Genomic DNA, 16,379 nt, shown 5'->3' with positions numbered 1-16,379 from the left:
GCCTGTGCAGTGCCGACTCTTGTTCTGAGCCTCTCTCGGTGGCACAGATGCCCGGGCGTGGTCGGGGCTTTGCTTGCTTTCGGCTGGAGCTTTGAGTTCAAGAAAATAAAAAAAAGTCTTTGGTTGGGGCAATGCGTGTGCATGTGTAAGTCTGTGTGTGTGTGTGCGTGTTTTTGTGTGCGCTAGTGGAAAAATAAACCCTTTCAACCGTGTCTCACTGTGGTACATGTCCGCCATATTGGATGAGAAACGGACAGCTCAGCACCAGTGTTATTGTTGCTGCCTGCTATTGCTACTGGAGCTAAGAAGTGTCATGTCGCCTGTGTCTGATGTGCAGAAACTAATGACAATCATGTGGGTGTTGATCTGGACACCTTCTTTTTTCTGGATATCGAATTTGTCTTTTGTCTGTCAGACATAGTAAGTAGATCTCAGATATAATTTGTCAGCCTGATTTCAAATCAACCAACAATTTAAAATGCATTTCTCTAAGTTATGCTCACCGATGCCATGAAAAACCAAAAAAAGGCACCAATGCTAATGGATCCTACTAAAAGGTCTGTTCTGTGTGTCCGCAGCCTGACATCAATTATTCCACTGAGTCATAGAGCTCCGAACAGTCACCGCAGTTCATTGTGAGTCAACACACTGCGGAGAATAGTCCCCCAACAAACACTCCATTTCCTGCTTTATGAGTACCATGAAGTGAAAACTGCACTGTCCACCTGTTTTGCAGAATTATTCATCTCTTTAAAAAATTTTTTTTTAAATCTAGGTATCTGTGACTTGTTTTTAAATAGGTTTTCAGTAGGAATGAATGTGCTTGGGGTTAAGACACACCGGCCGATTTGGGAGTGCCATAGAAAGAAACTAGCACTTAGTTGTCTGTGGTCTTATAGTAACTTGAAGGGATTTAATGTTAATTGATGCACACAACTCAGGCTAAACCTCCTCGTAAACATCACCTAAAAAGGAAATCTCTGCTCCATAACTGTTGTGCTTAGCGATGCTGTTGATACACTCTGCATATTTGCACTACTTCATAAATAAGCTTGTCAGCCAAGCTGTTTAAAACTGCTGCTTTACATTGATGGCCTGCTTTTTAAATAGCTCCTGTCCTCTCGCCAAACTTGCAGGGATACCTAATTTGCTATCACTCTTTTCCCCCGGACGAATTGATTTTGATTTTCTGTGTAGTTATTCAAGGATATTAAACTATCATCTCCAACTATATGCTCAAAGGAACTGGATGCTTAATTCTGATAATCCTTGGACACCGAGGGTAGATTTTCTTTAGATTCATTTCTTATACCCGATAACATTCCACTTAAATCCAAGTGTAGGGCTGCTCTTAAGATGAATAGCTTACCACTGAGGTTTTTCAAACACTATTTACGAGGGACAGGCATTGACTGCCGAGCGTCAAGTGTTACTAATGATGATTCTCTCGGGGCAAAACACTATCTGCCAATTTTGAATGCGATGTGGCTGTAATTTTCCCCCTGATTGCACTCTGGTCATGACAAATATTCCAGATATTTAAATATCCAGCGAGTGCCGAGTGGGAGAGGTGGAGGAATGTGTAATGGCGGAGAGATTGCACAGTAGATTTAAATTATTAATGTGGAATCCTGTGAAAGCTTCAATCATTTCTGTGTAATCCTTTCTCAGATGGAAATAAGGTACACTGATGCAGTTTGGGGACAACAGGTATCATGCCATTGCATTTCCTCCCTCACAACCCCCCCCCCCATCCCTCTTAACATCCATCCTAAGATGCAGTATTGGCAGCTAACAGCTCTGCTTTGCATTTACTTCGCCATAACGCCCTCTTTTGCTCCACTGATTTCATTAGAGCAGGCAGGCTAAAAGGAGACGCACCACCATCTGAGCCAATCACTGACTCTCTCATGCAGTCAGTTTGGCTCTTAGGATAGGAAAGACAAAAAAACAACAACATTGTGCAGAAGTTAAAAAAGGATTCTGGAGTTTTTACTCCTCACAATGGAGGCAGCAAAATTAAAAGATCTGTCCGTTACCTTTTTTATTCCTCTGTAATTCTAGTTTTCTCTGCAATGAGAGCATCAGTGCTCTGTGATTCCACACTTTGTATTGCTTTTTCATAAAATGACATACACAAAATTGAACACACAGCTTGTCAGTTCAGTCACCAAATCCAATCCAAACCTCATTTGCTTTAATGTCGTAGTGTTACCTCGTTGTCTGTTTCAATACTAGTGTCTTTCCAGTCTCTATCAATGTCGCATATCTATTTCAGACATCAACATGTGTTTCCACGTCCGCACTATATACATGTTTGTGTCTGTCAGTGTCTGAATTCATCATTTCTCAGATATTTACTGAGCGGTGCCCCTGAGTCTCCTTCGTGAGACAATCCAAGAAGTATTTTTTGGAGTTGGACAAACAGTGCTGAAAGCTTTCGTTGCCATTTATCGATTATCCCATTAAGGTCATTTACTCAATCATCCCCCCTCTACAATCCACAATTGCTCATCGAGTCAATCAGTCAGTCAATCATTGGACTCAGTGGTCAGACGCTGGCTGAATGAAGGTCTTTGTCTGTTGTTTACATGCACGCCGCGGCGTCTCCGTGAACGTGGTTACAGGTTGCGTGGATGCCTCCACGTGTGGCACAGCAACTATGGTTCTACCAAATAATAAGTGAATTCATTCAGTGAGCTGAACACATGTTTACTGTCCCCATAGTTTCATTTTTTAAAGATTATGTGGAAGTGGGTAAACCACTATCCGGCCACTAGAGTCGCAACACATGCCAAACATGTGTTTGTTTCTTTTTTTAGTTACAGTGATTGAGTTTGCATCCAGCAAAAAATTCACAAGCATCAGAATCATAAACTAATGGTCACTGAATACGGAATAAAAGCTTATTTTTCTTGTTTAATAAATCAAAATAATGGATCGATGTTATAGTGTTCATGTAAACAAAATGTGAGGCCTTCTCCACCTCTAACCTCATATTTATTGTGTTGAATTAATTTCGGCCTGTCTGTCATGTGACATCTCCACCTTTTTGTCGGCGTGTCGCATTCGACCTCAATCTGTCGTTTTATGTTCCATGCTTACACATTTTTCTTTGCCTTCCTCTCTAACACCACTGCTCACAAACGCAAAATGTCCATATGTCCCATCAGATGTCATATTTAATTTTTTCTTCTCATCTGTTTTCTGTCGCTCCCCTTTTTCTGTCTCTCTCTCTCTCTCTCTCTCTCTCTCTCTCTCTCTCTCTTTCTCTCACACTCTCTCTCTCTCTCGCTGTCTTTCTGTCGTTCTCACTCTCTCATAATTTTGGCTGCCTCACTCCTTACACACCTCTCGCCTCTCTTGTCTCCAGAACTCTGGCCACAAGGACTGTGATGTCCAGTACGCGGAGCTGGATACTGCAGCTTTGGCCTCCTCTCCCAGCCCACGAAGCTCTGCTCACACTGGCCCTGGGGACCTTGTCGAGTATGCAACCATCCAGCCTAGCTCACACTAGCGCATGCCATTATAGGCCTTTCCCCTCAGACTTTGGCCTCAAGGTACACAGACTGATGCACTCCTTCCCCTTGGTTCACCCCCCTTTCACATCCACTGACCTCCCGGCCTCAATGTGGTTCGCTTGTCTACCTTCCTCCTTAGTCTTGGCCGTCTTTTGATTCCCCCCCCCCGCTGCTCTGCAGAAAGTTTGAGGCGGATATATTTTCTGGCGATTATTTCTCGAAAACAATATAGCGCAGACAGAGACATCCAATGCCTTTGACGCAACAGCGGAAAAAACAGAACCTAAATCTAGCTTGCACATGATTGCGTCAGATGGTAGGATCAGCCATTTAAGTGCTCTATTATTTTCAGCAGATGTCATGTAAAATAGGACTCAATGGCAAACAAAATACATTCATTTCGTCTTCAAATCTTTTAGTATTTAAATGCATGAATCCTCTCCATACAGTTAACATTCCCTACTAATGTCAATAACATGGGAGATTTATCTGCATGTGTCTTTTGCATGAACATATCAGTGGAATGGTGAATCGTTATGTTTTTTTTTTTACTGTGCTGCAGGGTATTTTAACTCACTGTTTACCTTAACAACAGAGGCAGCATCAAATATTGAAGATATCGAATATGAAGTTGTTTTTTTCTAAAACATAAACAGGCAGAATGGGTTCCTCAAGTGATTATAGCAACTCCTTGACAGCCCTGATTGGTAGCAGCGTAAAACATGCTCTCATCTACTAGATGCCGCTCTGATCTGTCTCACATGAGCCACACAGGAGAGAACCAGGGGGAAGAAAATTGCCTCCCATCACACGTATGCAGTCCCCTGCACCACTCGAAATCTTCATTATTTACATGCAGCAAAGTGGGATATAAGGGGGCACAAATCGCCATGGCGTCAGACTGGTTCGACTGCTTCCGATGACTGTAATTCTCCAGGTAATTCAGGAGGGTTTTTTTCTTGTGGCAATAATTGAGACATGGCGAGGTGCAACGCAAAGAGTTTATCATTGAAATACTGTAGCAGCAATTCTATTCTCATTTAAAGACGATTGCATCTGAGGAAAGTAAATGTTGCTGTCAAATGCATTATGGTGCATAAAGGCCTTACAGATCCACTGTATGAAAAAAAAATCTGTGACTGTGATACACAATGGCCTAGAGAACAGTCTCCGAATGAGAAGCAATAACCGAGGGACTTAAACTTTTTTGGGATTGTCTATTTTGGTGACTCACAACTTTAACACACCAGGCAGCAAGAATGTAGAGCTACATTAGGCATTCACTCGCCGGGTACCCCGGAAGGCAACGGGAGACACTGTTAGAATTTTGACCAGTTCAGGGGCCGGGAAATCATGGGACGCGAGGTGCGTAAACTGCAGGCACATTTATCAGCCCGGCAACTCTGATGCTTTACATTAAAAGAAGCGAGAGCTGAGAAAAACAAGACAATAGTCCAGTGGGTCCAGCTTTCTCTGGACAAAGCGTCACTTTTCCATGAGGCAGTTTGAGGGCAACATTGATAAATTAGCTTGATAAATTAGCATTTTTTTCATTGTGCTAACACATGAGTATGTCCAGCCTGGCGTCAATACTCCCTCCAACACCGACATCAGAACAGCCGTGATGGTGGGGTTAGAACAATAATCGTCCCTCACAACTGTGTCCCCTGGATATTATGTATTTTGTTTTGGTGAAAGGCAAAAAGGAAAGAAAAGATTCAAGTCACCGTTAATATATTAAATGGTTAATCGAGACAAGACAATATTTCCATGACTTTAATGAAGTGGTTTGATATTCAAACAATGTGTTGGTTGGTTATGGCAACAGCAGGTTTCAGAGAACTTAAATTAAATACTGTATATCAATGTGTACTGCAGCAGGACACCCATGTTAATTAAGATGAATAGGTCACGAAGACAGAACATTACACTTTTAATGTAACTAACATCATTAAAATTATATATATTATATATTAAATATGACTAAATATACTTTTCAATTCAAAAGGAAGAAATGCCTATTTCTTCTGCCTACCCTTGTGATTGGGGCCAAGGAAATGGGCGGATTTTAATATTCTTGCATATGCTGTAACTTAGCTCTAATACAAAGCCATGTGCACACAGTCTGTATTAACATCCCAAACTTATCTTTGAAGTTAAATCTTTGGCAGCTGCATGTGGGAGGAAGCTCCCCAAAGTCTTTCCCCAAAAATATCCATAGTAAGACATAATGTGTTCTGACTTTGGACCTTAAACATCTTCATTACTTTTTTTCTTCTTAAACTAGGGTAGAATTTAACTTTATGTTTAGTGGAGTTACGTTTCAAAATGTCAAGAAAATGAATACAGAGATATTATCTCCATCTGTAAGGCATTTAATTTCACTTTTACAGTACAGTAATATATTTTTCCTCACGATTTCGATACAGTAAATACACTTCAACCCCAACACTGAGCACAAGAACATTTTGCAATCAATTCAACCACCAGAACACACAGTTGTCAGACAGACACATTAATGAATATTGATTCACTCCTTGCGTTGGCATTCACAAGGTGTTCAATCCACAGCTCTGTAATTGATGGTACAGTGTCACAGGGGAACACTTTCAACATGAAAGTCCTCCCGGGAATTGCCTGTTGACATTCTCTGTTTGTAATAAGGCATTAAGCCTCGTCTTGACTGGAGCCAGTCACGGGGTTACACCATTCAATACAAACTTTGTTTACCGAAGCAAAGACTGCACCACATCCAGTAACAAAATCCTCACTATAGTCTCAGAGAAGGAGAAAGGCTTTGGATTTCACTTTCGGTCAGTGAATTAAAAGTAATCACTCAAATAAATGTTAAATAAGAGTTATATTTGGGGCATTCTTTTCCAAGGTTACGCTCTCCACCCGCTCAGAACGACTTCAAGGTGATCCAGATTTCATTTAGATGTATCCTCAGTATTAAATGTATGCATTTGAGCTCTACATTTCAACAAACTTGAAATAACGAGCTTTTATTTCAGTGAGAAATGGAAGAGAAAGTTGGACCTGACAGAAAAAGCAAAGGGTCACAAAATTTCTTGGGGGGAAAAAAAAAACAAAACACCTTGGCAAGTTACATTTTAGTGCAAAGGCGTCAAGTACAGTACAATTGCATTATTGCTAAAACCACTTCTCCAGATCACACGAAGCAAAGCATCTGTTGCATTTGAAAAAAAAGTGGAATCTTCCATTTCAGAGCTGCTGACTCCTCTATTCTTGTTGTGTGAACAGCTGCGAAAGCTTAATGCATGTAAAGAAGCATGCTTGGGGTGTTTTCTTGGTGTTTGCATACTGTTGTCTGGCAGACAACCAAAGGATGGTAAAATATTCTCAAAGCACAGTCAACCGTCCATTTTGGATAAAATCATTTTCATTTCTTCATGTTTTGCTCATTAGGTTGAAACGGATTTGGGTTAAACACAAGATGCTTTTTGTTTGTTTATGAGCCTTTATTAAATTATTTATATAAGCTTCTGTCAAGTGGCTGAAGGGGCAGAAATGTGAACATGTGAGGAAAAAAATAAAAATAAGTTAATATTGTAAAGTACGAGAATTTGAAATGCATTTGTATTGATCAGTCTATTGAATTGCAGCTACTTTTTTGACAAATCTTTTGATTTATGAGCGGAAGTGGCTTATCGCCCAAATGTTAAAACAACTTTGCAATAAATCTAACCAGCTCCGTCAATGAGTCCTTTTACTATCCAACTAAGTGTTGGAACAAGATAAAGTAATTTAAGAAATGCTGGATTCATGGGGATTGTTAAACATGTGGATGTTTCATGCACAACAAAAGCTTCCACAGAAAAGTGCAAAAGAAAAGCTAAACACATCCACTCTGCTGCCTGTCTGTGGCAAAACTTTTTAAAACAAGAACCTCCTCTTGTATACGCCCAACTGCAATTAAAAATAATGAATGTTAGTCATTATTAACAACTAATGAAGAGAAGATGAGCAGAGGTTATGAAGTCAAAGTGAAAAAAAAACGGGGGGCTTTTCTTTCCCAATAATTGTCTGTGTTCAGTTCACGGTAACATCACGTAAAAGGAAAGTTCAATTTGAGCTCCAGATGTTGCTCCTGTCACTGTGTCAGCAGATGTTGCATCTGTTTCCATGTGTTAAGACTAGAAAAAAGAAGAAAAAAAAGATTCAACGTGAACTGTAAGGTTAACAGCCAATGATTTCCCCTATTTCGGTTTATGCTCAGCGTTTTAGTTTTGTGATTTATGGGCTGAGATGATGTGCATCATTTTACATACAAATCCTGCATAGGTTGGCTTCTAGTGATGTGCCACACCACTAAATTGTCATTCCGATAGGTGACCAAGTAATACTGAGGGTGGTATTACCGCTACCAATATGATACAGATACTTTGCACAGAAAAGGGAAAAGGGAAATAAACATTCACATGGCTGTTTTCAGGACAGAAAAAGCTCCACGCATGACTGCGTCCGCGCCCAGCCATCATCAGCGTGCCTGTCAGTACAACTGTGTGTGGCACATTCATAGAGATGTATTACTGTGAAAGGCGGAAATAGAAGTAGTTCTGACCAACCTGCGAGTAATAGTACCAGTTCATGTGTAAAAAAAACCTCATGTTTACACCAAATCAATGAAGAGTGTACATTTTAATATGAGAATCGATCCTGGAGCAGACACTTTTGGTGTTTCGTTCCGTACACTACTAGTGGCTTCATTATTTATTTATCATAATTTACAATGAGCAGTTAGCATTGTCTCCTCACACCAAGAGGCTTCTGGGTTCTGACTAGGGCCTTTCTGTTTTGAGGTCTACATGTTCTCCCTGTGCTTGCGGAGTTATTCTCCCGGTCCGGCACCCTCCTACAGTCCAAAGAGATGCAGGTCAGAATAATTGGCGACTCTAAACTGCTTGTAGGTGTGAGTTTGAGCGTGAAAGTCTCTGTATGTCTGCCCTGTGATGGACCGGCGACTTGTCCAGGGTGTACCCGGCCTCTCACACAACATTAGCTGGAATGTGCTCCACCCGCCTAAACTACCCTCGAGGGATAAGCGGTATAGATAATTAATTATTTTCTATTATTTATCGCCCATCTTATCATCTGTTCTTTTCCATCCATATCTATACCATATGTCTTCAGATAGGCTGTTTTCTGATAGCCTATCTGTTATATAAATCCTTGGCCCACCGCCCAGAGTTTAATGTTGAAACTCTGGAAGTGCTCAGAAACAGATAAAAAGGCTTCACAATTGTAACTTATAGGACAAACTACATACTATTTTGGGGTAAGAAGACAAAGTATGCAAATGACAAATGTTTTTATTATTAAAAATAGTTTGACATTATGAAGAAATTTAAAGCTGCAATATGTAGGATTTGAAAAAAGGTTCATATTTGGTGCACCTGGTCGTATAATTGAAAAACACAGTAGACACTATAGCTAAAGGCGGAAATCTTTCAGCACGCTGTTTTGGAAAGTATTGTTCATAATGGGAACTATTTGGCAAACTCTTCTCAAATAAATGTAAACCTCAGTGTAGGTATGCTGTCAGTTTTGCTTACAGCATTCATAGAAATATATGATTCTCTGCAGCTCAGACTACACCGTGGTAACTCCTGGAAATAAATTTGTTTCTGGTTGTCTGATAGAAGAAATACTGAAGAAAAAAAGTAGAAAATGGAAAATGATTTAGTTATTAATTATCTTCAGTGAAAGAACATTTATTTCTGTATAACCTTATGAACCGTGCATTTTTGTTTAAAGGAATACTGTATTTTGACATTTTTGAAAATACACTTATTTGCTTTCTTTCTGAGAGTTTGGTGAAAAGATCCATATTGCTCTCATGCCTATATGGTAAATATGTAGCTAGTAAATAAAGCTTGGCTTATTTTACTATAATGTGAGGAATCTCTGTCTCTATGCACATATGTAATGCGCTTATCGCAAAAAAACCACGTTTATCCCATAAACTTTAAACTTGGCAGGGGTGACAACATGTCTTGGTTGGGAGCTGCTACTCAAGACATAGTCTGATGCATTATCACATTTAAAACCTATTTCCTAATTTACTCTGTACAGACAAAAGATAGAAAATAACATCCAGCTTTATACTTGTATTCACAGCAGTTTGCCTTGGTTGCCGGTCTGAATCTCAAATGTCCTAAGACAAACCTTGAAGCTGAGAAAAACCTGCTCCTAAGACTGTTGGTTTCAATTTGCCAGAAACTGCTTGAATTTGCCAAGGTCTTCTCAGCAAGCCAAGAAATTAATAACCAGACAAAGTCGAAAGTTTTCTTTGGCAGTTTGAACGGTCCGTGATATTGACCTGAAACAAATAAGCTTTTCAGACACTTCTGTCGATGTCTTGGGCGTGTGTGTCAGGACGGGTTTACCTGCATGACTTCTGCTGTGAAGACACGATTCACCTTCACACAAGATCAACACTCGCCCTTTTGTGTTACTGAGATCCACTCCAGTTACTCTCCCATTCAAAGTACTTGAAATTATTTATTTGAGGTTAATCAGTTAATTGTCTAATCAGTCAAAGCAAATATTGTCAAAATCCCTGTTAATGCAGCTAAGGGCAATTCATTACAAAGAAGATTGCAATTGAGACAGTATAATTTGTTATTTAAGTTACTACACATATGAAAGGTGAACTTTTTAAAGATGAACTTTGGTTTTAATAGCTGAGTTTGCTTATTGAAAACCCCTTGGCTAATTCCTCATTACTTACCCGTGAAATATCGTTTGTGGTGTGGCAGCTTTATTGTTTTGCAAACATTCCTGATTTTATGTTTTGTTTACCAAATGCAATCATTTGTTGGCAGATATAAGTCTGTGGTTTTTGTTGCCCCCATCAATACTGCGGATCAAGAGTTTGAGCGGGTCGTCCACCAACCAGAAGGTTGGTGGTTCGATCCCCCAGCTCCTCGGCAAGTGTCCTTGGGCAAGGCAGTGAACCCCTAGTTGGTGATGAGAGTGTATGAATGATGAATGATAGAAAAAGCGCTGTGTTAAGAAGCGCTGTATGGATGTGTGTGAATGGGTGAATGTGACTTGTACTGTAAAGTGCTTTGAGTGGTCAATAAGCCTAGCAAGGCGCTATATAAATACAGTCCATTTACATTTTCAGAACTGGGATCATCGTTTTCGTAGATGTAGAGATGCTTGAGGAATATTCGTAAGTTGCATTTTCACTCATTAATTTTTTTTGCATGTATGCTTTTCTTTACTGTCATTTCATAACCAAGCAGTCATGTCAAATCATTTATTTGAAATTTTTAAGCAATTCCTTACAAAGAAATGGAGAAATTGGGACCTGTCGGCCACCACGGTACACAAATTATAAATGGAAAGGTCAATTTAAAAAAAATATGTCTGTTTGTTAGTTTGTTTTCCATCATCTTTAGTTATGTCTCCATCAACAGTTTTGTTTTACTTAAGAAAATCTAGGCTGATATTATTTTCTCTCCATCATTTTATTTTGGCAGGATGTAATATCCAATTTTTGCAACTACTGCATCTAAGAATAAACACTGATGCACCTCATTCAAAGCAATCCTTGTGTGTTCCCCTCAGACTTGTAAAGCAAAGAATAAAACCAACACATAAGACACACAGGGCTGAGGACACTATGTTCATGTTGGAGCTGATCAACACCAGTGAACACAAATGGTAATCCTGTGTGTGTCCTGTATTGTGTGGTGATTTGTGTGAGCTATGGTTGTGCCTTACCCCCCCTCCCAGTCAAATAATAATAATAACAGTAACAGCAAAATACAACTGTCACATTGGAAACTTGAATCTGCTCTTACCAAATTCACACCTCAGTGCATAGTCTTAATTCAGTGAAAGCATTAATGTCAGTGAAGCTGCAGTATTCATAAAGTTAATTCCACCCAGTACAGTTTCACCCTCGAGGGGTGTGTGTGATTGTGTGTGTCAGTGTGTGATGTCCCTTGACAAATGAAGCTAAAGTGATGCAAAATAGAAACTTCTAGACTTTGTTGTAGAGATAACTTGTTGGCCATAACTCAGAACTCCATCTCGCTGCTGCATATCCAAATTTTAGTTTTAAAAAAGAGTCATGAGCGTGATGGGTGACACCCTGAGGACACAGCTCCAGATCTTAAAGCCATTTTGATTTCTCGGGCAGTACTAGAAGTGTTGTGGTTTGAATTCTAATAGACAAACAGCCAGAGAATGGATGAACCAATCAACATGATGTAAAAAATATGCAGCAGCATAATCACAGCAGTTGTTTTGTTCAAATTGAGAGCTACAGGAAACAAAACAAGCGCATTTCCCTGTCTGCTGTTAAAATGCTTCATGTGATTGTGTCTGGACTGAGCAGAAAATAGATAGTCACTCTTGTAAATATGATAATGGTATGGTGGCATTACTTTTTGAATTGATTATGTCATCAGGGTTGTTTCTTAGATGTAGAAAAGCACCAAAAAAACAAACTGCGTGTGGGATTTGAAGGACGAGTATTCACCAGTCAGTGAATCTCCTATAAACAAGACGACTTGAGTTGCATTATGGGAATTATAATGTTTATGACGCTTGATAATGGTGGCTGAGAGAGCTCAACACTTAAGAAGAACATCATGAAAATAGATGGAACACAAGCAAATTAGGAAAACATCTTCGACAATATGGCAACAGTATGAGCTGCGAAGGCACAGTGCAAGCAAATAGACAAATGCACTGCAGATACACACTATGCAACCACATGGACAAACGTTCTGCAAGTTGCACATAGAACAGTGTAAGTGTTGCCAGGCCACACCGAAAAAAAGGATGACCCTAAAAGAGACGCGCTTGTTGTGCAATCCATTTCGACTTTTGAGGTTGGCTACTCATCAATGCTTCCATTGTCATCTGTGCTACTTGCACCGCATGTGTCTATTTGGTTCTGTTGTATTGTCGGCACATGAGTTTCAATACGGATGAAGATTGTCTTCTAAAGTCGCTTGCCTTTGGTCAACTCGCATGTGTTTTATTAAGTTGCCACTGTCGGCCACCGTAATGAGAACTAAAGGTCATGATGCCTTGGCAGCTGCCGCCCTGAGTTTGACCATTGTTTTCAAAAATCCCTCTATCTACTTCATCAAAGTTTCTCTATCGAAGATTATTGTAGAAAAATTTGCCATAACATCCAGATTCAAATCTAGACGGAGAGAGCCACTTTGATTCACAATAAACCCCCACAAATAATAATGCGTTGATATAAACACATAATAATAATAAATACATAAACCCCCCCAACAATAACCTCCGCTATGTATCCAAGCCGTCTCACATCTGCGCTGCCACATTACCAAAACTCTTACTGGCCAGAACTAGGTTGTGCCACCAACTGTAATTGCACATTTCTGATTCAGTGTAAATGGTTATTGGCTGATCAAGCATGCATCATATGTATTTATTTCATAATATTTTTTATATTATATAATATAGATACCGTGAGAAGAATTTTTTTGAAGAATTCGAGGAAATATTCAAAACCATGTATATAGTACTTAATCCAACCCTTAGAGCACCTGGGCTGCATGATGCAAAAGCATACATGGAAATGTATAAAGATTCTACTTAAACTTGAGTTTGTATATTGGTTTTCAGTTGGGAATGCTGTTTGTAACGAATGCTCACTAACCTCTTCTCACGTAAAAGAAAACCCTGTGACCCTGCAGTATTATCTTCTTTCTCCTTCTTTTGTCTTGTCCTTGCAGGACTCTGGGAGGTGCCCAGAAGAGTTGTTGAACCCGGCTGAATACATGAGCTACCAGCGCATCTGCAACATGGAACACGTTCCCGAGTCTCAGCCCGCCGCAGCCTTCCCTCCTGTTACCTTCTTGCCTCAGCACCCCTACGCGCAGCAACCGCCCAGCGAGCCCATGTACTCCAACACGGGCTTCTCCGCCCCCGGCCCCCGAGCTCCGTTCACTTTCCCCAAGGAGCAATCCGTGTGACGTGCCACGTTACTCGTAGCTCTGCAAAAAGGCAATGTGCCATCAAAGGCTTCATGGAAAACAACGCTGCTGCAGAACGGATGGGCATCCATCCCCACCTTGCTTCTGTTCATTCTATACGCTTAAAACACACGTGGGCTTACCCCTGCTATGATGAAAGTGTCTGTAACTAGTGGCCCTAAATCCCTTGTGTATTGTGCATCGTTTGCTCCACTGACATTAGCGTAGCTGACACCAACTACCCCTCTACCACCGTTCTACCCTTTATCCCTCACTTGTGCCCACTCACCCTGTCTGCTTCTGATTGCATCCTCACCTTTAAATATTTTTGCTTTTTTTTGCCAACCGTCAAAACTGTGTACAGAGTATGGCATTGTATCACTCAAAATTTTATTATTTTTCTTCTGTTTTCACATTTCCCACAGTAGTAGTAGCCTTGAATAACAATGTGCTTCTTTTTTGTGTGTTTTCTGTTGGTATGTCATTCATATGCTTGCTTCTTTGAAAGTCGTATACTATACTGTTTGTGTGATTGGATGTGTTCTGGTGAAAAAAAAAAAGATTTTTGATTTGTGAAGCTAATTATCAATCCATAATGACGTGGACTTACCCCTTTAATGAACGTTAATAACAGGGTTGTTATGTGAAGATGTCAATTGGCAGTGTCTCAACCGAATCCTTTGTAACTTCTCATATTAGCTTCGCTGTTATGGAGTTTGACCGGAAATTAATGAAAACTTTATCCTGATTAGCTACGAAGAAAAAACAAAGGGCTTGACATTTAGCAGTATCGCCTTTTTTCTATTTCTCCATGTATTATTATCCATCGATCATGGTTATTATTATTATTATTATCACTATCATCTACCAGTAGTTGCCAAAGACATATATTTTCATCTAGTTTTCGTCCATTTTGTTTCATGCTAGCATTTACATGAAAACCACAAGGTTCGATGTGAGATAAACAAAGAGGATCGGCAATGTGCTTACGCTTTCCCAGTTTACATGATCGCTCGCCATATTTTCCATATCTGTATGTAAAAGTCTTGAGTTGCCCGTGGAGGTTGGTGTGAGATTCATGGGTTCTTCGTGTTACCAACCCCCAGGAGATGTTCTTATGCAGGTGCAATAGGTGAAGACAATCACACACATGGGTTGTCCTGGAAAAAACAAAAAAAACCCAGTTTAAATGACTTTAAGTTGCTCTAGTAAAACCCTAAAGGGACCTACTTTTTCGAGGACAGCCCACATGTTAAGCATATTTGAATATTTTTTTTTTTTTTATTAATTTCTAGTAATAGAGCCTGAAGACTTTAAAATCAGTCTAAGAAACTCTGGAGAGATAAGCTTGCTACTGTATTTTTGTAGAGAATGCTTAGTTATATATGATAGCATGCGATTTATTTTCAGATTTTACATTGTGACTGTTAATTTCAGACCATACATAAGCTAATGCGCTTGATGAGCCAATTTCAGGATACTGCCTCCCACACACAAGCCCCTCTGGAAATAGCCAATTTGCATAAATTGAAAGTTCACACGGTTTGCCATGTTAGATGTATGTTAGGGGAACAAAAAGAGAAAGTAAAATACTTGTGTTTGTGCTCAATGTGAAAAAAAAATATGAATACAAATCCGTGAGATGTTGAAGGTATTTAGTGTTTACTCAATGGTGGTGTTAAATGAGATAGAGTAAAACTTGTGAGACTTTCTCCTGTGCTCACCTTGTTGTCTTGCATTGGCTCGATGTGTGCTAGCATTTAGTTTAAGCAGTGGTCTGTAGTTTGAACTGCTGAAGGAGTTTGATATTGCTGTACCTGCTGTGTGAAAAATACACTGAACACTACTTTGTCTTTTTGTGACACATGAGATCCTTCCTTTTATTATTATTATTATGATTATGATTATTATTATTGTACGTTAGTGTTTGCTGCAGCGTATGCTTAAAATGGCACTTACATACACTGTATTCATTTTTACTGCTGAATCCTTTTTCGTTTTCAGTCACACAGATTTATTTCGAATGTCCTGAAGATAATTGCCATGTTTGTTTTCACCCTTGATCTTGTTGCTTTGTGTTTTGTATGACCGTAACATTTAGTTATTTCGTTTTTTTGGTGTTTTTTTTAAACATATACATATGTAAAGGACTACAGCACATCTCTTTTGAAATTTATTGTAAATTTGTGGTAGGATACTACCTGAATTAATTTTAGGGTTTTGAGCTCTTTTTGTTGTCGAGACTGAAATGATGTGAAACAATTTAACCTGTTTTTGTTTTTTTATTTGAAGTTACGTTATATGTAAATATATTAACATTGTATCTGATGTGTGACAAAAAACAAGTTATGCAGTTTAACATTAAACTTCACAAACTACCCATAGTTGTTATTAATCTGTTATCACTATTGTCAACACAAACATTACCTTAAAAATTCTGATATGGCTTATGTGTTAGCAAACAGCTGCTTCTTTGCACATCCAGCAGACATTAAGCAATGACATTCATTTGAAATAATATCCAATAAACCAGACGATATTGGATATTTGCCAATTTTTGGTCTCCAGCAATTATTTAGTCGTGCAATTTCTTTGTTCAGGAAATTAGAGCTTGAAAGGAGTTGGATAACAGCAACATTTTGCAAGCCTGAAAAAGAAAAACTATAAACTAGGGCTAAAATATATAAATATAAAAATGTTATGGGAAAGTGCCAAGTCTACACAAGTTAAATATTTTAATCCAATTCACAGTCACCTTCTGTGACCATAAACTGAGGGAAATAATAGGGCCTTTAGCTGCTAAATGCTCCACTATGCTCACTAGCTAGTCACTTACTTTGTCCATGTTGTTTGGGATTGGATT

The 16,379-nt window shown here is 39.3% G+C and overlaps 1 protein-coding gene across 5 annotated transcripts in view; it reads left to right on the top strand.

The window, feature by feature from the left end:
• The window catches only part of nectin1b (nectin cell adhesion molecule 1b), a 138,586-nt gene extending 122,690 nt beyond the window's left edge, over nucleotides 1-15,896 (top strand). The window contains exons 9-11 of one of the 5 annotated variants that reach the window (XM_047335616.1): nucleotides 1,672-1,710; nucleotides 3,374-3,486; nucleotides 13,277-13,442. In XM_047335616.1, the coding sequence (XP_047191572.1) occupies nucleotides 1,672-1,710; nucleotides 3,374-3,486; nucleotides 13,277-13,307 (183 nt within the window). In that variant the 3' untranslated portion in view covers nucleotides 13,308-13,442. Of the gene's footprint in view, nucleotides 1-1,671; nucleotides 1,711-3,373; nucleotides 3,561-13,276 lie in introns of all 5 variants that reach the window. The other 4 variants (XM_047335615.1, XM_047335617.1, XM_047335618.1 and 1 more) reach the window with 4 other exon arrangements.
• Nucleotides 15,897-16,379: the final 483 nt, after the last annotated feature.

The sequence above is a fragment of the Scophthalmus maximus genome, chromosome 11 (assembly GCF_022379125.1).
Source record: "Scophthalmus maximus strain ysfricsl-2021 chromosome 11, ASM2237912v1, whole genome shotgun sequence".
In the NCBI taxonomy this organism is placed as follows: domain Eukaryota; kingdom Metazoa; phylum Chordata; class Actinopteri; order Pleuronectiformes; family Scophthalmidae; genus Scophthalmus; species Scophthalmus maximus.
Note: the sequence above shows the minus strand (reverse complement) of the source record. Positions and strands in the feature narration are given on the sequence as shown.